General features: G+C 40.5%; 1 protein-coding gene across 1 annotated transcript in view; it reads right to left on the minus strand.

Moving 5' to 3' along the window:
• The window catches only part of HSD17B2 (hydroxysteroid 17-beta dehydrogenase 2), a 303859-nt gene that overhangs the window by 39034 nt on the left and 238412 nt on the right, over positions 1–26413 (minus strand). The window contains exon 4 of the mRNA XM_085639054.1: positions 5218–5355. Within this exon, the coding sequence (XP_085495180.1) occupies positions 5218–5355 (138 nt within the window). The remainder of the gene's footprint in view (positions 1–5217; positions 5356–26413) is intronic.

The following is a 26413-nucleotide window of genomic DNA, read 5'->3' on the forward strand; positions in this document are numbered from 1 at the left end:
AGCCTTGGCATTGATATGAACCTAAATGAGTGAAATAGTTATGAATTACCATGCTTTGGAAAAAATGCAAAAATCTGACAAAGGTGCAGAACAACCTCCAGGTCAGCCAATCAGGGTAAGGAAGGTGTGGTGTGCAACAGAAGATTCCTTACATCGTACAGACAGAAAATATGTAGTTTTTATACTTTTCATAGTCTAAAAAGTTTGAGATCTGTCATAAAATGAACAGAGCACAAGTCTTAAAGTACTTCCTGACTAACATCTAATGATGCCGTAAATTAAATATGAGTTCATTATATTTAAAGGAATTTTAAAGTATTGTCTTATACTATTGGAGTTACTTAGCTTATCAAATTCACTGATTCAGAATGTGTTGTAATGTGTAGGGGAGACAAAGTTGTGTATCAAGCATGCTGAGAAGGAAATGTCTACAAAGACTCAGGTTGTGGACAAAGAGCCAGAAACTATGATTGAAAGCAGGCAACTGAAAGGCATTCACTTGGGGGAAGCAGAATTCTAAGGACATTACACAGGAGTGTTAAAGGTAATAATGACATTACACAGTAGATAGTGGGGGTCATGGAGGTCAAATCACCAAAATGCCATGGGGAGCAGAAGTGGTTTTGCATGCCATTTGACCTATTCTTTCACTCACACACACACATTTAAACATACACTCATCCTCAAGCACAACATATATTTAAAAGCTTTTTGTTACTTACCTCATGTTGGAAAATGGCTCTCTCTGCAGGGCCACCCTCAAACTTTGTCTTCTTCCTCAACTTTGTCTGACCTTGTTTTCGTTAGGCTTAGGGCTGTGGCCACTTTACTACTGCTAACCAGTGCTAAAGTGCATTTGCCCTCTCCTCTAAACATGGTAACATAGGCTCATACGCAGTTGGCATGTTTAATTTACTTATAAGTCCCTAGTAAAGTGGACTCAATGTGCATATGGCCTGCAAATTAAATGCTACTAATGGGCCTGTAGGACTCCTTGTGCCACCCACTTAATTAGCTCTTTAGCCATATCTTAGGCCTGCAATTGCAGAGCCTGTGTGTGTAGTTTAAACTGCCCTGTCGACCTGGTAAGATAAACACCTTGCCAGGGCCAAACCTATGGTAGGCCCTGGACAGCCCAAGGGTAGGGTGCAGTATATTTAAAAGTTGGACATGTACTTTAAGTTTTACATGTCCTGGTACTGAAAATCTGTTAAACTCGTGTTTCACTAGTGAAAGGCCTATATCGCCATAGGATAACATTGGGGTTACCTTATTACATTTTATAAGTGCAATTTCCAAATGGGACGATATCAGGTTTGGTGTCTCTGGAAACTTAATTTAAAAGACAAACTTATGGTGAAGTCAGATTTTAAATTGCAATTCTGAAAATGCCACTTTTAGAAAGTTGGTATATTCTTACTTTAGCCATTTGGTGCTTGCTGTCTGTCTCTGATCACATGTCTGGGATGGGTGACAGTTGGGCTTTGTATATTTTCCCTAGCCAGACACACACAATGGGAGCTTAGGTGTGACTTGATGAGCCATCCAGGCAGGATGGGAGGGCAGAGCTGGACCCAGCCTCACTTACACCTGAATAGGATGTATCCTGTCCCCACACAAAGGGCTGCATGCCTCTCTGCAGTGAGTCTGGAGCCAGGACAGGGCACCTGTGAACTGCAAAGGCCCATCTTTGAAGTCCCCCTACTTCAAAGACACCACTGGGTACAAGTACTGAACCTCAGACACCACCACTTCAGTACACGTCTGGATCTGTGAAGACTCTGCCGGGAAAAAGGAGACTGCTGTGCTGCTGAAGGGACTGCCACTCTACCGGAATGCTGGTTTGCTGAACTCCTGCCTTGCTGGGTTGACCTGCTGCCCTTTTGTCTGGGTGAGGGGACTGGACCAGCATCACTTGAATCCAGAGTGACTTCAAGGGCTAGCTGGCTGGCTGCCTGATCTGAGTCTCAGTGACATAAAGTCCACAAATTCTGAGTGCCCATTGCACCAGTGTCGTTCATCTGTGGATACATTAGCTCCAGACACTATCGCTGTCAATTTAACATCTATTTTTAATATCATGTTTGAGAACAGATACCTCCCAACACCTTGGAAGATTGTGCTAATACTTCCTCTCATAAAGAAACCCACCCATAACCCTATGGACCCAAACAGCTATCGCCCTATCTCTCGTATGCACTGCCAGCAAAAGTGGTAAAAAAGATTATGAACCATCAACTAGCAGATTATATTCTGGAGAACAACCCTTCTATGTATGGTTTCAGGAGTGGCCATAGCACTGATACGGCCTTGATTAAGGTCGTGGAAGAAAAAAGAGAAATTCTCAATTGGTGGGGGGGGGGGGGCGTGTGGCCCTTATTCTTTTACATTCTTTTAGACCTCTCTTCAGCTTTTTATATTGTTAATCACATGTTGCTGAATGGCTGCCTCCAATCCATTGGAATCGGTATAGTAGCCCATGCCCTCCTTAGCTCCTTCCTCTTGGGCTGAGAGCAATCGATGGTACTCAATTAATTCACCTCTGAACCATTCCTTCTCCCCTGTGGGATGCCTCTAGGCTCCTCGCTAAGCCCTTTGATTAACCTCTATGTCACCAGCTTAGCCAATCTCATCAGATAGTTTGGGATTTTGATTGAATTTTATGCAGATGATAACCATATTGAGGTGTCCCAAGCTAAAAAAAATCAAAGTCTCGGCTCCAGATTAAACAAATGTATGCAGGCAGTCAGTGGCTGGATGGCCCAGCATTGCTTGAAATTTAACTTTGGTAAAACAGAGGTTATCCTGTTTGGTAAACATAATACCTTTTGGGCCCCTTCATGCTGGCCGCAGGAACTGGGTGCCCTTTAATTCCTAGTCAGGAAAATTTGTAACCTGGGAGTACTGGTCGATGATAAAAGGTCCTTTGGGGCTCCAGCAAACGCTGTCACATCTGCTTCTTTCTACACCCTTAAGATCTTGAAGAAAATTCTTCTATACATCCCTGCTGATCTACAGAAGATGGTAGTCACTTCTTTAGTCCTGTCAATAATTGACTATTCTAACTGCCTTTACACAAACATGCAACAGCAACAACTGAAAAAACTGCAAACCATGTAAAATGCAGTGGCACATCTGTTGCTTAATATACCAAAGTTTCAGTCAGCTTCTAGTACACTAAAGAAATTGAAATGGCTGCCGGTCAAACAGAGAATCACCGTCAAGGCACTCTGTATCACTTCAAGGCCCGTAATGGAATTAGACCAGAATATCTGAAAAAGGAAATTTGACTGGTATGCACCTAAAGGGACAATACGTTCCTCCACATCCAGAAATGTAGAAACGTCTCTGTTTCAAGATTCAGACTCTCCTCTTGGGGAGGAAGAAGCTTTGTGCCATCAGCTTCCAAAACATGGAACTCTTTACCTATTGAGATCAAATTAATTGATACATTGCTCCTTTTCAGAAAAACTCTAAAAACCTTCCTTTTCAGGTCATAATGAACACGTCATGTCAGGCTTTAGTTAAGCGAGCGGCAAGACACCTTTGGGGATACATGCACTTTAGAAATGAATATAACATAACATAAAATACTTCAAACCTACCTGCTTCTGCACCTAGGAATCTGCCAATCGAGGTTCTACCCTGCTAAGTGGTGCCACCCTACTCCAGGAACCTTGGAAGTGGGCCTAAGTTGTTTCTCCAGCAGAACCAATGCATTCCCTGCTGAGTGATGCATCCCCGAGCAAACCAACGCATCTCCTCATGTGAGCAGCGCACCTTTGAGCAGAACCAACACATCACCATTGTTGCTAGGATTGGACCCGTCGCAAAACACTCACATCATCGCTGTATCCTGAATCTTGGGACAAAGCATTGTCTTCGTAACTGCTACGGTGCAGCGCTTTTCCGGGCACTACCTCTGCATATTTCTCGCCAGCCTCAACAAGGAGGAACCTCTGCATCTCAGCTTCATCACTCATTGGAACTGACGCATGCTCTCCACTGCCCCTTGCATCCTCAGTACTTCGCATTGCAAGCCCCGTCAGGACTTCACACTGCAGCCTTGTTGTATCTTAGAACCAATGCATTGCCTCTGCTGTGTGACGCATCTTCGACCCAGATCCAAGCAGTGCTCCAAATCCAGCATTAAGGTACTTTGGTGCAGCGGGCCTAACTTGGTCCCTGTAGTCAGCTCACACTTCATCGCGGTTGGCTTGAACTTTTGACTTTGTCCAGACCCGGCACAGCCAGTTATCCCAAATATTTTTTTGCTTATGGATGCTATTTTTTCCTATAAACGTTAAAATTCAATATCTCAAGTTCTACCTTATGAATTATTGTCATTTAGGGATTGTTTTATTTATTATATTAAGCTCTATTTTTCTACCTGGTGTGGAATCTTTTTATTTGGTGTGTTCAGTGATTTACTGTTTGAAGTGCTGCACAAATACTTTACACAGTGCCTCTAAAGTTAAGGCTGACTGCTATGTGCCAAGCTACCAGTGTGTGAGCACAGGTTAATTGAGGGTTTGCCTGCCTCTTGCCCTGACTAGGATTGTGATTGTGGTTTGCCTAGGATTCATAACCCCAGTCAACCACCAGGCCAATTTCGAACACATCAGCTGCCAGGGAGGGGACTCTAATTTTTATTACACTAATAGTGACTAATATAATATTATCCACTATTAGTATAACAATAATATTGACAAAAAAACAATGAAAGTGAAGTCCCAACCACCATCCATTAAGAAGAGTTGCCCTGGTGTTCCTAGCACTGATTTTGTCTCTTCTGTGGACAGGAGTCACAAAGACACTGCTAGGGGTCACAAGGGACAGCCCAAGAGTCACAGCTGTGACCCCTGGTGACCCCTAAAGGAAGTTCATGGTTGGACTATCTTTATCATGTAACCTCAGACATTCCAAGCAATGCCGCAAGCATTGTGGAGAGCAGACTGCAATGACTTCGATATGTATAGCCTGGGGAAAAGGGAAAGCAGAATGTATAAGCAAGATGTTGGGGTGTCCAGCAGTCTACTAGAGGAGAAAAGATGGGTGAAGTAAAGTAGTATCATAATCATTTTGAAGGGGTACATTGAACCACCTTACAGCAGGAGTAGTGTGATTGCTATTCAACTCAAAATTCATAGGGCAAACATTGGGAGGGACCTTATCATTGTGTTAGAGCAAATACACATCACATCATTTAATACCTACTTGTCTTGAAGCCACCTGGATACATTGCAGATACTTTAACGCCCCATTTAGAAAGTTCCTGTCTCATTACTGCAGAAAACATAGATAGAGCTGCCTTTGAAGCACCGTATGCTGCAAACCCAGGCATTGGAGCATGTCCTGTGGGGAGAAAAAAAACATTACAAACAGTAAAGCAGCTAGAAGGTTTACAGGGGTTGCCAACTTTAATTACACTATAGCTATAATTATACTATAGTTGTAATTCACAGAAATCTTTAAAAAAAAGAAATATATATATATATATATTGCTGGATAAACTTTATTCGATGTAGAAAACATCATAAAAGTATGAAACAAAGTTATTTTTAAAAAAATCTGTTAATTATTTAAACACTTTTGTACAGTATATTGAACTAGTGACCACTTTCCCCAATGTAGCTATACTATGCATTTGATGAAAGGTGTAACATACAAAAATAAAAAGTAATGCAATGGGCAAAATACATTATATATATATATCCAAAGCTCCGTTGACCTCTAAATCCAGCACAGGACAGAACGGACATATATACAGAGTTTGGCACCTAACAAATTCTCTTCAACTCAGAATGACTTAGGACTAGTAGCATGTTGAACAAATGTGTTAGTTTCCTGTGAGGCTGACACGTTTCTGTTTGTCTTTTATTTTTGGGACTATGTGCTTAGATCTATGCTATGTAAATAAGATTTTTATGGAAATGCCATCTGAGAATGATTTTAAAAGACACTCTTCCTTTTTTAGTTAAATATTAACTGTGCATCAATACTAAAAAGGCAAAATGTCCACTTCAGAACAAGTTACAAAACATTATATATATGTGTATATGTTTTTATTTTACAGCAGTACAGTTACACCAAGTTAATGTAAAAACTTTATAGGGAACCCTTTTTAGGGTGAGTCTAGGCAGAGCATGAACTGCCTTTTTTGAAAACCTTTGAAATGCCGCAAGCAGCAACCGCCAAACCTTTACTTTGCACGTTGTCCTGAGACCCTGAAGAAGTGCGGCAAAGCATGAAACGCATTGGAAAAAAGACTGCAGAATTCTGGCAAGGCCCATCTGCCTTTGGCCATTGCTTTCCTTCATTAAAGATTTGGCACAAGATACGTACCTGTCTGAGGCCCTCTTTTAGCAGGCAACGTTTGGTTCTGAGATATATATATATATTTGGAGAATATATATATATATATATATATATATATATATTATCTACTGGCGGTCGCCAGTAGATAGTTATAGTTAGGACCCTGTTTCCATAGGAAATCCGCAACATTCTATTTAGAATAACTTTGGCGCCGGTCGACGAATCCTCGCAAATTTTTCAAAATAGGTGGGGCGCTACGCTCCGCTCCTACCCTGAAAGTCTCGGGGGGATTCGTCAAGCGGGGGCTGAGATAAAAGGGGGGTCCCAAAACGCGTTTTTCCCATGCATTTTTCCATAGGACCTTTAGACAGAGCTACATCCCGAACGGCTGAACAGAATTTAATGAAATTTGGCAGAGAGGTAGTCCTCAGGTCAAGGAAGTGCCTTTTGTAGGTTTGGTGTAAATCTGTTCAGTAGATTCTGAGAAAATAGCCTTTAAATCAATATATATATCTGAGCCAGCTTACGGTGCGCTTACGGTGCACTTACCGTACGCGTACGGTGAAGTGCGCGAGCGCGATTCTGATTGGCCGTTAGATCTTAGTAAACATTCGAATCGGTCGAAACCAGGAAGCGGCGGCCGCCATTTTCTCTCTCGCACTCTGACAGGGGGTTGAAAAACAAAGTGCAAAAACATGTAAAGGGGCTGTTTAGACAGCTCCCAAGCACCTAGCCATGTCGAGGGAGTCCCAACGATCCCCCAAGTGAAAAAAGGGAATTTTAATTTTTTCGAAAATTTCGCCGATTACGCTTACCGTACGTGTACGGTAATAAATAAAAAAAAAAAAAAAAAATATCCACATTTTCCACATCCCGTGTGCAAATGTTGCCCGAAGGGCACCAATTGTGCATGGCTTATTATTTGTGAGCAAAACATATTTTACCTGTCACAACGATGCTCATCATATGTCCTCCATGTGCGCACGGTGCGCGAAGCGCATCGTGCGTTCATGGCCCATCTAGCGTAACGTGGGCACGCGGTGCGCGAAGCGCACCGTGCGCGCACGGAACGAACTGCGTTAAGTGGGCGCGCACGCCACAAATGGCGTAAAGTAACTTAGCATTTAAAAAACCGTACAAATTCACTGAAAAAACCATAGGTTTCACACACGTTATAGTTAGGAATTAGCATTTAAAAAACCTTGCAAATTCACTGAAAAAACCATAGGTTTCACACATGTTATAGTTAGCTGGACATTTTACTGATAAAAAACCTATGAAATTACCCCGTTATAGTTACTGTAGGCAACTATAACTCACGCGACCGTAATCCTCTGCTGATGACATATGTGTCTTTATGAAAAAAAAATATTTGTAATATATGTATAGCTAACATTTAATGGAAGAAGACATGGGCAAATAAGTGTCTAAATACAGTATTAGCATCAGCAGAGGATTACGGTCGCGTGAGTTATAGTTGCCTACAGTAACTATAACGGGGGAATTTCATTGGTTTTTTATCAGTAAAATGTCCAGCTAACTATAACATGTGTGAAACCTATGGTTTTTTCAGTGAATTTGCAAGGTTTTTTAAATGCTAATTCCTAACTATAACGTGTGTGAAACCTATGGTTTTTTCAGTGAATATATATATATATATACACGTGCACAAATATTATATATATATATATAATTGTACATTTTTCATTTTCACATAATTTTAAAATTACAAAACAAATTAAAATTAATAGTTTAATAATTGTTTTAAAGTAAATATATATATATATATATATATATATATATATATATATATTTATTATGTATGTGTGTTTAAGTATATTTATTAAGTTTGTTACAATGTATATTAAATCCACTTTATTTAAAAAAAAAATATTTAATATGTATTATTTTATTTATAAATAAATATATATCTATATCTATATCTATATCTATCTATATATATATATATATATATATATATATATATATATATATATATATATATATATATATATATGTTTAACCCAGGATAGAATCCGAGTATTTCTCCGAATAAATCCAGCGGCACACCAAGGACAACACAATATACCTTTATTGTGTCACAAAAACAGAACTACGCATTTCGGCGAAGCCTTTGTCAAGTTACTGACCTGTGCCCAACTTCCCCTAGAAATACGGGTCAAGGTTCATTAACATAGAAGAAACACTTTGAAGAAAAACTTTACGAGCGCTCTGTTCGAGAGCGGTGATTTCACAACGAACTTTTGGAAACATATATATATATATAAAATCGATATTTTGGACAACTATATTTTTAACATCAATATTTCTTTTCGATATTTTTGTACTTACCTGCTTAACTATAGAGTCAATATTTTTGCATTCTATTTTTTTCATCTATATTTTTTACATCTATATTTTTGCCATGAATATTTTGTCAGAGAACCCCTAATAAGCCCCTTATTGAAGCAGACTTCAAACTTGAGCAATGCCAAATTTGGTGGAAATTGGTTAAACAATTCAACTGTTCCTACATCATAAGGGGAGGGAGGGCAAAATCGTATACTTTGTAGTTTCATCTGAGTTTCCTATGCAAACACCTGCTGCACATACCTGTGAAATCGCAGGATAAAAGAAAAGCTATTTTTAATGGCCTGGAGGCCTTTGCATCAGTTGTTGCCTTTTCAAATGTAGGAATAATTCCGTCCAGCAGTTTTGAAGATAGGAGCTAAAATGTGAATATTAAGCGTGTATGTGCAGTATTACTAAGTGTTCTCAGAAGCCCAGTTATGAAACTTCATCATTGAAAAATCAGATATATTTGAGAAGCTGTACTCCTCTCACCTTTCTTATTACCCTTTAGTCATGCACTTTGTATATGATGTAATTAATTCACTACCACTCTGGGTTCAAGACAATATTGCCATTTTCTATATTTTCTAATTGTCTTCTTTCATGTGCTTGCATAAGGTACAACCTTATAAGGTTTTGAAGTTCTCTTAGAGAGCTCATGTAAAAAATACAGAGAGGAGCCACTTAGCTTAGACTCATTCTGCCATTGGTTGTTGTATAATTCATTTCACCCATCTGTCATTGGCTAATTGTATTGGCTATGCATGAAACAGAGTTTTGACATTTGCCTGAGGCATATGGCTATATTATTGGTGGAGCCGGCAGACGAGTATATATAGGGCGGACCATCTTGTTTTTTTCTTCTGTGTTAGACAGCTATTTGCTCACTTGTGACTTAGGAGACAGCAACTGCAAGGAACAGTCCAAGTGTATTATGTTGTATTTTTTGTTGTGGTCCTTTAGTGTGCACCCCATTAAGATTTACCTAATTTAATATGCATTTGCATGCATCTATAATATATTTGGCAATAGATGTCTTATCAATTTTTATGCATCTCACCAACATCTGAACTCCCTGGCTATACATACTATGTACGCGTTTACTTACTCCCATGAGAATTAGAGCACGACAATGAAACTGGGATGCAAAGGGCCCACAGAATCAAGCAAGTTGAAATATTGCATCTAGAAGCATGGAAACACACCAAAGGAAATGCCACAGCAGCTGGTTTTGAATGCAAAATAGGTTTTGCTTGCATTGCCTCCTGCCACCTTGAATTAGAATTCATGGAACAGGATATGACACAGAGAATTAGTTTCCTGCTTGGTGCAAACCATTTCAGAATCGCCGGGATATGAAGTTGTGATATGCAAGTCATACAAATATTCCAGTTCAGGGAAAGTAACCCAGCTAAGGAATCCAGTCCATAACGGTTTAAGACTAAGAGAGCACTTCTGCATAGTAGAAAAGTTATTTAGAAAGCAGATATTTAGAATTAAGCAAGGATTTATATTTGTATTTCTTTCTATTTTTCTATTTTTCAGAACGAGGCAACATGGTACGCCTTAAATGTTCATGCAACTCACCGGGATGTCCTTTTTGCACTGCGCAGATGAAAGAGTATGGCGGTAAAGACGTACCCAGTGATTTGAGAGTGGGCACTATTCCCCCCCCCCCCCCCCCCCAAATTAGAAAGACGGTGGGCCCTGAATATATACAGTCCATCTCCAGTCTGGTCGGTTTGGTATCTTGATGGCCAGTATACTTTTAATTTATTATCACAACTTTGAGCAGAGTGACCAATTTGCTAGGTCCTGATAAATGCCCCTGAACCCTGCTGGGGTGAATTATGGGCAGACACATGAAGACCATCTACAGGGATCTATTTGATTAAAACCCCAAGTCCTCTCTTTTTAATCCTATCACAGTGGACCACTGAATAAAATAGATTCAGCCCTCTGGAGATAGTTTTATTGATTACCTATTTTGTGCTCTGACCCTCACGCACCCTATAACATCACTCATCTTTAAAACACCTCAGCTCCTCCCCGCAAGGGAGTTGTACCCTACACCTAGGACCTTGCAGTCAAGGTGTGAGGAGGGAACCCAATGATGAAGCATGTCACCTTGGGGGAGTGAGGGTTCTTGTCATGAAAGAAATCCTCCCCTGACAGCTCTCTCTCTCACACACACACACAATTGTATATATGGGGCAATATATATATGTACTGTGTTTTTTGTTTTCTATTTTATGACCATATGTACTTTATGCGAATTGCATGAAAGTTAGGGATCAGTACGTCCATGGTCGGGCTAGATCCTCTGTGTGGATATAATAATGCCTGAAATGTTCACATTTCTCGTTATTATCTGATTACCTGGAACTTTATTGCGAGTATGTCTAGAGGATGAGCAAAATATTGAATTTTATAATTTAGTGAAAATGAGCTGATAAATATATTTAACTTCACAAAATAAATGTATGTGGTCCACCTTGTTTGCTGGCATCAGCAGTTGTTTTTTCTAGTAATTTCTAGAGATGACGTCGAAACTATGTGCAGAAGCACAAGATATGTCAGGACTCATTAATAACAAATCAAAATGGTCTATGAATACATGTTCCCATGAAGAAGGGACTTGCACTCCTGAAAGGCATTTGGATCTATTTAACAATCTTTGACAAGAATTAAAGAACCATGTTCACAATAGCAGTATACATATAACTGATGGGGACCATGGGTTTTGTGCCGATCAAGATGGCAGCAACCTGCTGAGGTCACTTCGGCAAAGAGCTCTTTGTTACTTTTGCAGCTCTTCTTTATGTGCCTTGCCTCACCAAGGCTTTCTGGAATTCTTCATAACACCCCTTTGGCACGTTGAGCTGTGTTTATGGCTCTGTTTGAGCGTTGCCTCACAGAGACCCGAGCAGCAGCCATTTTGCTATTGCGCCACTTGCGTTATTCGACTCCCTGCTGGTACGCACTGATGTATTCCTCATGAATACATCTTCCTATTACCTTTTTTTAAAGCCCAGAACCAATGCTGGAGCTGCCCCTATATCAAAAGTTATGTTGGTTGTTTTTTGCCAATATTTTTCTTGATTTTTACCTTCTGCATCCTTTGCAAGTATGTATAAGGAACAGTGGTCCCATTCAAGATAAGTCAAGAAAAATATCACAATTACTACAATAAGAAAAGGAATTCAAAAAAATTAACAATGCATATAATGAAAGAAGGTTTTTATGTTGATTTTAAGAATTATAATAAAGAAAAAATTAAGTGAGCTAGCCGTGAGAAGGTTTAAAAGGAAATCAGCTGATTTCCTAAACCCAGGCTGGTGACTTAAAAAGTGACTTTTAAGTAAACAATGCAATTACGAAAAGTCAAATCAACATCTCATACTCAGAAAACAAATGTACAATAAAGTTTTGAGTTTAGAGACGTAGGTCGACGACGTTTCGATCCCCAAACAGATGGTGGGATCTCTTCAGGACAAGACGAAGGTAAGGATGCCTGGGAAGTTAGCTGAATTGCAACAGATAGAATGAATTCATGGCCGAGGGGCCTCAGGTTCTGGGGGTATGCACGAAAGGAGGCGGCAGAGGAGCATCCGTAATCCGGACCTACTAGTGCCGTAGCGCCTGTGTTAATGGCATAGGTGGCAATCCGAGTAGGAGACGCAGGACGGCGAAGGAGACAAGCTCACGGGTTGCTGGGTAGAAGGAGTGCCAGTTGCAGTCGTTAGTAGCGTGGGGGTCCGGGGCGGTAATTGGTAATAATAAGCGCCGCGTCGGACGAGAGCTGGAGAGCCAGGTTCGGCCGTTTAAAGAGTCGGAGCCAGCAATGAGCTCGGGACTTCCGGGACCAAGGATAGGCAGGTCACATGGTGCGGTCTCTCGAAGTCTTTTGCAACTATGCCAGATATACTGTCTACACGATTTTAACTTCTACCAACATTTTCCTCAAATGTTGTTCTTTTTTTCCTGCACTCTAATTACTTCTATATGCTGTATTAAGTTGTCAAGTGACTTTTTGGATCCTGGTATTAGACTTATGTACTGATCCTGATACCTTCATTATTTGCCTACACTTTATGGACTACTGTTTTTTATACTATTCACCTATATACTCTTGCATTCCATTGGCATAGTGAATGGGTAAGCTTCGGACACTCCAAAAGATCACACATTGTCCTCTAAATCACGCTAAAATGGCCAGTGATCTTCTTGTAACCTCTAAACCTACTTCTTCTCGCACAAAACTAAAACGGGTGAAAAATGATCCTCCAACACTATTATGACATATCATAACCCTGTTTTGGACACTATACTTGATGAGGTGAGGGGTCTGAAACCTTTCATGAGTGCCACTAAAGAAAAACTTGAAAAATTGAAGATAAATGGATCGCTATGGAAACTAAGCTGTTTGGTATGGAACAACACATGTGTGATCTCTAAGATGTTGCTACAAAGATTCCTTTATTGGAGCAAGAGATCTGCAAACTTAAATTGCATACAGAGGACCTTGAAAACAGAAACCAATGCACTAATCTTTGTTTATATGGCCTACCACTGAATTTGGAACGTCCTGACCTACTTACCTTCTTGAAGAAATTCCTGCCTGAGGTCTTACCCTTTCCACACTGCGCCTTTGAATCTTCAATAGTCGCATCACCTTGGACGACTTCAATCTCACTATACACGACCCAGAGACATTATAATGTTATTTTTAGAATTCACAGACCTAATGCAGGTTTTGTGGGCTGTAAAAGAAAAATGTTGCCTTATCTGGTCTGGCTATAATATCTTCATATCACAAGACCTTTCCAATGCCACTAATGCCAGAAGAAAATAATTGTGCGCTCTACATGGAGTCAAATGTGACAATTAAACATTTGTTATGGCATTCTACATCCATGGCTAAGTAAAATGACTCATGAAGGCACCACACGATCTTTTGATGATCCTGTTAAACTGAAATTGTTTATCCAAAGCATTTAGTCTCACTCTATGGATACTCTCTTCAACACTTTTAAAAATTCTGTCTACTTATATGTTCCCTTTATTTCTCTTTTTCTCTCATCAAACTGAATGGCTGTCTTTTCTATAATCTAGTTATATCTCCCTGTTGCCATTTATGTTTAAGTTCCTCTCTCGTCCTATGCGCTACGTTTCTGATCTTGATTCTTTTCCTTGATCTGTTTCTTCATCTCTATAGTCCTATTTCATTTCTTCTATTATTTCACTTTTTTCCTTGTTTTTTAGTGAGTACTTATTATGTTTGTATTCCATACAAGTTATCTAGTTGTTAATAAATGGTGTCTTTTTATCTCCTTTTACTTTTCTGCAGGGTTGTTATGCATGTTCCTGTCTCTCTCCTCCCAATCCCCAATATGTTTAACATGGAATGTTCGTGGTCTGGGATACCCTGTCAAAAGACAAAACGTACTCTCTCACTTGTCCAAAGTTAACTCAGATGTTGCTTTTCTGCATGAAACTCATTGTTACAATGTTGAATCACTTAAGTTAAAATGGCTATGGGTAGGCCAGTTTGTTTCTACTCCTGCCATTAATCAATCAATCACCGATTTGAAGCACACTTCTTATCACCCATGAGGGTATCCATGCGCTTGGGTCGGGGGGCTGCTTCTGGGAGTTGTCAGTTGAATATCCAGGTTTTTAGGCCATCTCTGAGCTTTTGTAGGATGGATGCCGTCCAGAGGTCCAGTGGGCAGCCATTCCAGGTCTTGGGGGCCAGGTAGGAGAAGGTGCGGCTGCCGCTTCTGCTTTTTTGGAAGCAGGGCCTGTGGGCGAGGGAGAGGAAGTGGAGCATAGTTGTCTGCCGGGTTGGTGGAAGTTCAGTCTGTGGTTGAGGTAAGCTGTTCTTTTGTTGTGCAGGAGTCAGCAGTTTGAACTGGCACCTTTTTTGGACGGTGAGCCAGTGGAGGGCTATAAGGTGGAGGGGATGATGTAGGCTCTTCTCGGAGGTCCAGAATGAGCCAGGCTGCAGCATTTTGGATGGCTTGCAGTCTGCTCAGTAGTTGTGAGGTGAAATCCTTTTAGAAGGAGTTTCCATAGTCCAGGCAGCTGGTGAAGAGGGCTTGGTTGACGGTGCGTCTGGTGTTGATGGGGAGCCATTTGAATATTTTCCAGAGCATGCAGAGGGTGAGGACGCAGGCTGAGGAGACAGCGTTTATCTGCTTCTTCATGGTGAACTTGTTGTCAAGTATGATGCATAGGTTTCTGGCATGGGCTGTGTGAATGGTCAAAGGGCCCAATTCCGCTGATGACCAGGAGTTACCCATGGGGTGGTGTGCTCCCAAAGATGAGTACCTCTGTTTTGTCAGTGTTGAGTTTGAGGTGTTGCCATTCTTTTCCATAAATCGTTACATGCACAGATAATATCTACTCAATGTGATACAATTGGACGGTGGCTATTGGTCACTGTTCTAATTCATAATAGGCAGCTAGCTTTATTTAAAATTTATGGTCCTGTTAAACCTGATCCTGATTTTTGGAACAGCTCTAAAATAAATGACCATCCATTGATAATCCTAACATTGTTGTAGCAGGAGACTTCAATCAATGGTTAAATCCTGGAGTAGGTATGGCAAGTACGTTCAACACTCCGTCCATCATTTCCTTTGGTTTTTGCTTTGTTCGCCATAAGTTGCCAGGGTATGCTCAGACGTGAGTCCCTTGCTCACTTTGCCACTGGATTCAAGCAAGCCTGGCTGAAGACGGCTGAAATGCCAAAAACCGGTCCTAGGAAGCTTCTTTCCGGTCAAGGGAAGACATGGCTTGGTAGTTCGGGCTGGACTGTTCCCATTAGGCACAGGGTCAGACTAATTTGCATATGGCCATGTCTGAACTGGGGTGGCAGAGTGGGCTAAAGAACAGTGATGGATTAAACCCAGATCAGTTGACTGGGGGAGAGTGCTTGCAATGTTCAACACTCCGCCCATCATTTCCTTTGGTTTTTGCTAAATCCTTTTACTGACAGAAAATCCAAAAGTAAATTTAATCCTGATAAATCCCATAAAGCATTACAATCGTCCATCCCCACTCGTCCATTATTTGATGTCTGGAAAACATACAATCCTGATACTCATGAATTGATGTTTTTCTTCAAGGTTCAAACCAGATCTAGAATAGACTATATTTTGGTTACTAAATCCGTACATCCTTTTATTCGCTCCATAGTTGTTTCAGACCATGCCCCTGTTTTATCTTCTTTTGAAGCATCTCTAAATGATTCAAAAACTGGTCACTGGAAATGTAATAATTTTCTTTTACCTGACAATAATTTTCTTAAAGAAGCTACTGCTTTATTTAATGATTATTGTTTTTTAATTCAACCAACCCCTCAACACATCTATTTGTAACTACTGGGATGCTTTTAAAGCCTCTTTCCGTGCTTACACCATAGCTTATTCATCTAAAAAGGAAAAAGTAACTAATCTCCAATATAGTACATTACTACAGCAAATTAAAACATTAGAACATACCAATTTTACCTCCAAATCCTTTTCTGTTTTACACAAATTGATTAATGCCAAGTCTGCCCTTAATAAAATGGCCACCATTAAATCTGAATGTAAAAATATTGAACCCATTTGAAACAAACTTAATAGCAAACTTGTATCTTCTAATGCTAATCATACCCTCTGTAAAAACGATTGTCCTATTTCATAAATTTATTACAATGGCAACCTTGAGAATGTTGTTCCATTAATAATCAAATCTGGGCAATGTGGTTTTGTTAAGTCTATATTTGCTGTAGGCAATGCTAGAATGTTCTCTAATATCCTCACATTTGGTAAGAAATATAATTCCCCCTTTCCACGTTGTCTCTTGATACTGAAAAAGCTTTTGACCACATCAATTGGCAATATATATTTACCACTTTACATTGGTTTGGCTTCGGCCCTCATTTTATTTAATCTATAAAATCATTATACTCTTTTCCTCGCACTAGTATTTGTATTAATGGCTGTTTCTCCCCTTACTTTCATTTACGTAGAGGTAGTAGACATGTTTACCCCTCTCCCCTCTGCTTTTTATTCTTTGTCTGGAACCTTTTTTAGAACATATTAATTGCAACACACTAATATCAGATTTTAAACATAATTCCCTTGAAACCAAGCTATCGGCCTATGCTGATAATTAAATATATTTGTCTAATCCTCTCTCCTCTTTAAATCCATTTTTATAGGAAATCAAAAATTATATTCTCATGTCTCGTGATAAACGAAACTTTTCTAAAACTGAAATTCTACCACTAAATTCCTCCTGTTACCATTACATGTTTGCTAACACTAATTTTACTTGGTGTCCTTCTAAAATAAAATACCTTGGTATAACACAATCAGTTTTACTTTCAATACTTTAAAACCTACAATCCAGAAATTAATTTCATCATGGTCTCCTCTTCACCCATATTGATGGGGTAGGTTAAATACTAATAGATGATGATTGCTTCACATGTCCTTTATATTTTGTCCATGTTACCTTTTAAAAAACCTTTTTCTTATTCCTCTCAGATTAATTGTATTTGTACCAAATTTCTCTGGAATAACAAACATACACATATTTCCTTAGCAAAACTTAAACGTCTGAAGAATGAAGGTAGTGCTAATTTTCCTTATTTTAATTTGTATCATTCTGCATTTCTATTTTGACCAGTTAATGCTTTAACTGATGATTTTCACGATGTTCTCATACCACAATGGATTGTATTTGAACATTCTTTATTGAAGGATTTCATATCTACTGATGAAATTAATATGTTCAATTGCACTTTTATTTCTACAAGCTCTATTTTAAACACTCTCAATATTTGTTACCTCCAATATTTTCTACAGGTTTTTATTTTTATCAATAATTCCTTGCATCTTTTATTTGGTATGACAAATGTATTGAATTTCAATGTACATCATTCTATTTTAAACATTGTAAGGAGAAAGATATTATGTTTGTTCTTCAATTCATTGAGCATAACAGTTTTCATTCTTTTCCACAGTTACAAACACAATATAATCTACCTAGCTCTCTTTTACAAGAATACAATCTAATATATTGTGCTCTTTAAACTTTTCTATCAGCTAATAATTTTCATTCTGATACTTTATCACATACACCCTTGACACCATTACATACTATTTTTCATGATTCCATACCCAAAGCGGCTTTTTTTATATAATATGCTCTTATCCATTATTACTATAAGACCCAACAATTCTATTGTATAGGACAGCTGACCTTTCTATCTCATTCCCTACTCACATTTGGGATACATTATGACTGAAAATATTTACAACATCTACAGCTGCATGTATTTCTAAATTTCCTTCAACTTCTTCTCCATTATCCTCATCTTGTTCTGCATCTAAAAGGACTTTAATTATTTTACTCTACTATTGCTCCCATGTGTTTAAGTTTTGAGAAAAAATCTGGTTACAATGATTAATAATATTTCAATGTAACATTCAGTTATCAATTCAAAATGTTTTCTATGGGACTATAGCTCCTGGCTTCGATCACATCTCATCTAAACCTATATTACTTGATCTCTTTATTGCTGTTGGTTTTAAAGTGGTACTTTCTTGCTGGAAAGACGCTTCTAAATGGTCTATATTATGGTGGATTTGTATTACTGAAGTGCCTAGCATAGCTACTGTTTCTTAATTTATGGTTCATCAGAAAATTAAATCTGATTTATATTGTTTACCTTTCACTACTTATGTTTCCTCTCACTCACCTGAAGCCTTACTTTATATATATATATGTATATATATATATTTCTTTCCTACTCTTTTTATTCCTCTTTTCCTTCTATTTTCTCTTTTTTCTTCCTCTTTTTCTTTTCCCTCCTCTTTTCTTCTTTGTCTAACTCATTATACATTTCTCTAACTTTCTTTACTATTTCCATATTCTTAATAATCATATTAAGTAATATTAAGTATTATGATACATTTCGCGATGTAAATTACTGTTGTTCAATGTTTTTGCATCTTTATTAAAAAATACTTTAAAACAAAAATGACTGATGGACTTCATTTAAAATGTTAGAGTTTTTGAACATGGACTAATGCATAGAACAGTGTACCAGAATTATTCTTCACAAAAGATGTGCCCAGATGGTAACCAAGTATTTCCTTTCAGGCATAATTTGATGTATCATAGAAAATGATAGATGGCTGCGTCATCTTGGGCATACATCAATTTGTAGAGAAAAAAACCTCATTAAACATTGCGTAAGATAGGCGTGCTTTTTCATGGGGGGGGGAGACAAATATAAGTTTGTCTAGGTGCACCTATATTGTGGTTTGGGTAAGCACATGAACCTTTATGCATATTACTGGAGTGTGAATCGGGGGGGGGGGGGTTAAGTTCTGAAGTTCCAAAGTTTTGCTTTTTCAACCTTTGCTAAGGTCTATGGAAAACATGTGCACTCCTTTAAAGTGTATGTGTTCCTGCAAAGTTGCTTTGTGCATATATTTATGCTCTCTATGTGCCTGTGTATGAGTTTGGTCGTGACCTATTTGCATGTACCAGTGCTTGTTTACATTTAGACTATGAAGGCGGTACCTCTCTTCCATGCCAAAGGGAAATTCTTTCCAAATTCTCATTGGCTTCTCTTGAAAAACTGCTCTATGAGGCAGTCCATGTTTCATGCACGAAAAAAAACAAAAAAACAATGCATTTTCACATACTACTTTACTGTTTGAGATGAGATATATTTCGCATTCAGGCCATACCCGACTTGTATTTTGAGGGCTAGCCTTTGCAACAGACATGAATACTGATCTCATGAAAGGGGCCATAATTGCATGCGCCTTGGGTAACAAAAAGTTAAAAGCTGTTTGGAAGACGAGACATAAAAAGCAGAGTGGGAAAAAGATGTAGCTAAAAGTAGGTTTGTGTCAAAAAAGCCAACTTTCAGCAGGAGACTTTGCTTCATAAAGCATTTGGGAGTATAATATAGATCTATCAATCAAAACGTTATTCTAGCAGTCGTTTTTGATGATTATGTTATTGTCATTGTATTGCTACTTATATCTATAAGTCAAAATGTTATGTTAAGATATGCATGGAGAGATCTTTCCATCTAGTAGTCCCCAAAAACATTTTTTTTAAAAACTTTTGGAACACAAAACATTGTGTTCAAAAGACTTTTTTGAGACACTCCTACCTTAAAAAAACAGTAGATTGCACAGTTGAGAAATTAGGAGAACTATATCTTCGACAGTGTGGTGTAAAACTTTACAGACATTTTCAGAGAACACCTACATTAAAATGGGTGTACTTTCCAAGTGGTACTAAATAGACATTGATCAGTTAGGGGAACTAACTTTACATTTCTCTCTGCATCCAATCAATGACACTATTAATATCTATTAACTAATTACACTTAAATTGGTTTTCTCTGCTTGGGAAGTGAACACAACAAAATACTACCACAAAGACATCTCTTTAAATTGAATTGCTTATGTAAATAAAAGACAACGGTATCCTCCTGGCTACATATGTTTAATTCAATATAATGATCTGAGATTAGATTAGCTCGGTGGTATTTATTTATTATGTAAAACATTTATAAAGCACCACTGTCAGCAAATTGGTATCCTGGTGCTAAGCATACATGTAGGTACTATCCTGCTGAAAATGCTACCTGGTCATGGTACCTCCAGTCTTTGGACAGGTAATGCTCTCAAAATTATGGTAAAATATTTTGGGGTATGCCTGGATAATATTTTGCCAACCATGCTTATGGGCACACTGCATTGCACCTAACATGATGGGTAAATCCTGTTTGGTTTACCAGTTTGTCATCCATATTTCTGGGCATACTGGCTGTGACAAAGTCATGACCACACTGTGAGGAATGTTGTGGGGGAAGTGGGAAATGGATAGAGTACATACACAAAACCTCATTATTATGTTCACCCTTCCCGGTTTTGGAGCCATAATGATTCACAAGTAGTTAATTTTAGGTTGGACTATGATAAAGTTTCATCTTTAGGCTTATCAACAAATTGGCCGTTCTTTCCACTAAGTTCAATATGTTGGCTTGGCTGCTGACCTCACAAAGAGGAATCCAGTGTAGTCCACTATGAAGACTCTCATTTGGCTCCCAGTGGAAGCCAGAAGTAGACAACAATATCTAGAATTGCTGTTCAACTATGGCAAGGGTGTCCCCCGCAGAATGCTCAAGAAAATGTCAATATAGTTTCCCCCATTTCAATCTCTATGCTGAACAGAGCAAAATCTCCATCTCAAACAGCTTGCAATGTCCCATGGTAGACAACAGCAGACTAATGCACTTTGACTTTGATAGTGGAATATCCTGCCTGATGACATTAACCTGGAAATAAACCTCCAAGTTCTAATAGAAAATTGCAACCTACTTATTCCAGATTCTACTCTCCTACACCCACTCACAATTTAGCAGGTGTATGCTGTGTGATAAAATTCATTACATTTTACAAAACCAAAATGCAACATCGCACTGATGATAGGCTATTCTTGCACGATCTATAGTGCACACCTCGGATCTTGGATCAATGAAAGCTTTATCATAGGTACTTGCAATTCTTTTTTTCTTCAAAAATACCAATAATGGCATGAAGGAGAGATACCATCCAATTTTCACTGATCGATTCTTTCATGAAAAGCAGCACTATTGCAATGGTAAAAAGATTTACTGATAGTCTAAATGTTTAAGACATTATGCTGTGCTTATGATTATTGTTTGTTTGTGAAGTATTTAAAGCATTGGAAACACATTCCTCAAAGACTTAGAACTCATAGTAGTTCAGTAAGCAAGTACATGATTTAATTTTCATAGTGACTGTATGAAACTGTGAGCCCCACTGTTAGATCTGGGGGTCTCTAGTTGGCAGGGTAGGTACCACTGTCCAAGTAGGGACCCTTGCTTCTAGTCAGGGAAAGGGGGATACACTGTTAAGATAACCCCTGCTCACCCTCTAGGTAGCTTGGCCTGAGCAGTCTAGACTATCAAAGGCAATGTGTAAAGTATTTGTACCAACACTCACAGTAACACAGTGAAAACACAACAGATTTACTCCACACCAGTTTAAAAAAAATAAAGTATATTTACTAAAAACTTCACAAGACCAAATACTACAGAAAATCCAACATAAATTAAAAAGGTTACTTTAAAGATAGTTCAAGAGTTTGCAGAAAGTACTCCAGGATGTAAAAATCAGTGTCCTGCACAATGTGACTCTCAATGCACAAAATGCGACACTCTCGTGCCCAACAGTACCTGTAGCTGTGTTAACGTTCCCAAAAGCTATAACAAGGAAGATGGCAAAGGCGATGCGATATTCCTGAGTCCTTGGGGAGGCTTTGCAGCAGCCCTGCTTCATGCATCAGAGGTGGATGCGCCGGCTCCGATCTGTAGGGGGAGGATGCGATGACTCTGGCTTTCGTTGCGTAGGTTTCTTAGGGGGAAGCTTCACGCACAGGTACGATGCGACGATCTTCGGTGCGGCGCGATGCGCAGCGCAGCCCTGACTTCTGGCGCCGCAACCCTCGATGCGTCATCGGACGGGACTCTGCGTCGACACACGCAGCGACTGGATACTTTCATGCACCAGCAGTGGTGCGGCCCGCAAACTGGTTCAGCGACGACCCTCGCAGCATCAGGAATCTTCACGCACCGGGACGATGCTCGACGCACTCGGCAATGCGGGGACTCCGGGTGCTGCGATGACGCCGCGATGAAATTCTCCTCGCACTCTCGCTCTTGCGACTCGCAACCGGATGATGCGTCCCTCAAATGGATGATGCGATGGGTACCAGTTACTCTTGTTCACGCTTCTGCTTTCCAGCTCCCAAACACAGCAAAACGACCTCCTGAGGCCCCCAGACTAGGCAGGCACTCCAAGGCAGGTCAGAACTCCCTCAGCAGAGTTCCAGGGGAGCTGGTGGTGAAGTCCTTTTGTTCCTGGGACTTCTTAACAGGGAGCCAGCTCTCCTCAGGCCCTTGGAGATCAGAATCAAAAGAAGGGGACACAGCAAAGTCCTTCCCCTCTCCTTGGCAGCAAAGCAAAACAGCAAGCAGGCAGTCTTCTCCTCTTCAGTTCCTTACAGCTTTCTCCTTGGCAGAGGTTCCTTCTTAGTTCCACAAGTTTAGGTGTCTGGGGTCCTCTTCTTATACCCCTCAAAGTCTTTGTCTCTCTTTGTTTCAGTGGGGGGATTCCCCTGCTCAAACCAGTTCCTGGGTGTGCTCTGCCCTGGAGCACCTGGTTTCTTTCAGAGTGAGGGGCAGGGTCGTTAGATGCTCAGGAGGAGGTGGAGCCTTCTTTGTGCTGGCAGAGGCAGAGTCCTCAGCCTGGCCAGCAGGGGGTGGAGCCAGCATTGTGCTGGCAGAGGCAGCCCTACTCAAACCTAGGGGCTACTCCTCCCACCCATCTAGAGCAGATCTCCCTATTCACCCTGCTGCTGACTCATCCAGACTCCTGGAGCCACCTAGCCCATCACATGACACCAGTCAGCCGATCTGCACACAGGCACACAGGAAGGTTAAACAGGAGAATAGCTACTTTCTAAAAAGTGCTATTCTCACACAGTGAATTTAAAAACCATCTTGCTAAAAAGATGTATAATTAAATTCTCAACACAAAGATACCAAACTTGGATTTTCTATCTTGCCTTTAGGGGAAGATAGCCATGTAAACATCCTCCCCCATTCTGTCCTATGGGCAAGATAGTCTCTCGGCAGTGAAACACGAAAATGGCTGCAATTCACTACCAGGGCATGTTACACACCTCAGTACATGCCCTACCTTTCAGATACACTGCAACCAGCCCAGGGGGTACCTAGGGCCCCCATAGGGATGCCTGACATGTACAGAAAGGGAAGGATAAGGCCTGGTCAGTGGTTGCACTGGCCAGGTCGACATGGCAGTCCTGGACTGCACATAGGCACTGCAAGCAGGCCTAAGACATCATTTTAGGGCTACTCATGTGGGTGGCACAATCAGTGCTGCAGGCCCACTAGTAGCATTTGAATCACCAGCCCTGGCACATTCAGTGCACTTTACTAGGGGCTGACAGGTGAAACAAATATACCAATTATGGATAACCAATCAATGTAGCAATTTATACAGAGAGCTTATGCACTTTAGCACTGATCAGCAGTGGTAAAGTGCCCAGAGTCCTATTGCCAACAACCACGGGTCAGAAAAAATAAAGGAGGAAGAAGCAAAAAGTCTGGGGATAACCCTGCAAAAAGGGCCATTTCCAACACCCACTAACAAGAAAGAGCTGATAACTATCGGTATTGTATTGTATACATCCACAGTTTTTTTTTCTTTTTAAGTATTATTGTTGCCCTTCATTCCAATAGGACTACACCTTTAAGAGTGAGCTACTGAACAAACTAACCAGGAGAACCCAGTCTTTTATACGTCAATGTTAGGGATGGCCATTTTGGGGAGGACCCCCCAATGTGACACTTGAGTTTAGTGATTTGATTTTCAAATTAGGATGCCAGTTCTTCACATAGAATGGTGTGGTGGAGTGTGCATTGCAAACAAAGAGTGAGCTAAAGAAATGGATTTTAGGAAATTTGAGTTATTAAGAAGGTCCTTAAAACCTAACCTCCTCTCAGTGGTGAGAAACAATGTGGGAGCTTGGATACATAGTAGGTAGAAAAGAAAAAATCTTAAATAGGATGAAACAGAACTAAAAGTCCAGACATGTCTGAGCCTGTAATGTTATGTATTTCATAGTTCGTGGCACTTTTCAGGGTTTAAGAGTCCAATTGTAAGTACTAGGTCACTGAACTCCAGAAGAGCTTTACGGGTTCTTGTATTGAATTCAGAGATCAGACACATTTGCTTTTGGCTTAGCTAGTAATGTTGGAGCCTGAGTGAGATGGAGCTCTATCCCCTCTTAAGAGTGGTGGTAAAAGAGGGTGACTCTAATTTTGTAATGAAGAGATTTCTTGTTCACATTATCATGCATGAAGGATTGCAGTCAGGTAGGTTACATAGTATGGTTTCATGTCATCTTGAAGTTGATGGCCCTCAAAATTGATTTTTCTGGTCTTGCCAAGTATTTTATGTAATTGAATATGGTTTTGAAACTAGCTTACAATCATTTAGTTGCATCTGTAACAGCAGCTGGGTCTAATTACTGCAGCCAGAACCCTGACATTGGGTGATGGCGGAGTTCCTGCGCTGAATTTTCTGCAACTTCTCTGGTGACTCCCAGCTAACTGGCACCCTCCTCCTGCTCTACGAGGTGAGATGCAGGTGCAGCTGGTTACTTTGAGCCCACGAGGCTCTGGCTTCCCTGGGAATAGTGCTGGCTTGAAGCAGATTTGCCAGCACATCAGCAAATGGTCCTGTCCTTCTTCCAGGCCATCAGTGATGTGCGGCGTTGTGGAGAGTTCCTATGGAATGCCTGGAGCGCTCCTCGCGCTCGATCAGTGGGCGAGCGACTGTGCTCAGGTTACAATGCCCTGCTCTCCCTTCGGCTTCATGAAGGAACTCTGCACGGGGGAGTCCTTCAGAGTTTGGGAACAAAGCACACAAATAGCTCTGTGAGAGGCACACCAGCACTCGCTACACATTAGGGATTTGGAAGGCCTTCTTTTCCCCGAGGGCCTCACAATACGGTAAGGCAGAGCCTCTTGCAGTTTCTGCACATCCAGTGCTCAGGGAAATTCTCCCCCCTCCCCTTAGAAACACTGGGGACTTCCCGGCCATAAAGCTCTTTTGCAGGTTCGCTTTTGAAGCAAAAAGGTGAAAGACAGTCCAGTCCTTCTCCTGCTCCAGGCAGGGGTAACCACTGCAGGTCGCCCTATACCACACACATACTGCCAGCGCTCCTCCCAGGCAGGTTACTTTCAGACCCCAAAAGGGATCTTTTAACATGAAGCCTTTGATTTCCTTGAGGCTTACAACAGAAGGCAAGCACACACAAGCCATTGGAGGTTCTTCCCAAGCAGGAAACCACAGCAGGGCAAAAAGAGTCAGTCCTTTTCCTCCACCACAAACGGAAGCAGCCACTGCAGGCCATCAATCCCCTCCCTCAGAAGAAGCAGCACTCCTCACACAGTCCTTCCGCTCTTCTTCTTGGCAGGGTCCTCTTGATCCTTGAAGCAATCTAAAGTCCAGGGACTTTAGGTGTAATACTTATACCCCAAAATGTCATTGTTCTCTTTGTGGCAAGGGTCTCTGAACCCAGTCCTTTCCTCCTTGATGCAGCATGACCACAGCTTGCGGAGACAGAATTGTGAAAAAGGAGACAGCCTATTCAGGTGCAAGTGAAACTCCTCCCACCACTCTAAATGCAGACCAGGTCTATTCAGCCATGCGATGAGTCACCTGGGCAAGGCAGGGCACACCTCAAGCCTCCCCAGTGACTGTCTATAGTGAACGCACAGCTCAGCTCCTGTCACTCAAACACTGAATACACAAACTGCCAGAGGCACATAGAATGGTAAAGTAAGAAAATGCCCACTTTCTAAAAGTGGTATTTTCAAACACAGAATCTAAAAACCACCTTGACATAAATGTGCGTTAACCCCTTCTGTGCCACGCCCTTTCCCCCTCCTGTGCCGGGCGTTACATTAGTGGGTGGGGTTCATGACGAGATAGTCTCGTCATGGGCACAGCGCGACCGTGCTCCATGACGAGACTATCTCGTCATGGGCACTGAAGAGGTTAATACATTCTAAGTTCAGAGAGCTTAAACAGTATTT

This window comes from Triturus cristatus, chromosome 12 (genome assembly GCF_964204655.1).
Source record: "Triturus cristatus chromosome 12, aTriCri1.1, whole genome shotgun sequence".
NCBI classification, from domain to species: domain Eukaryota; kingdom Metazoa; phylum Chordata; class Amphibia; order Caudata; family Salamandridae; genus Triturus; species Triturus cristatus.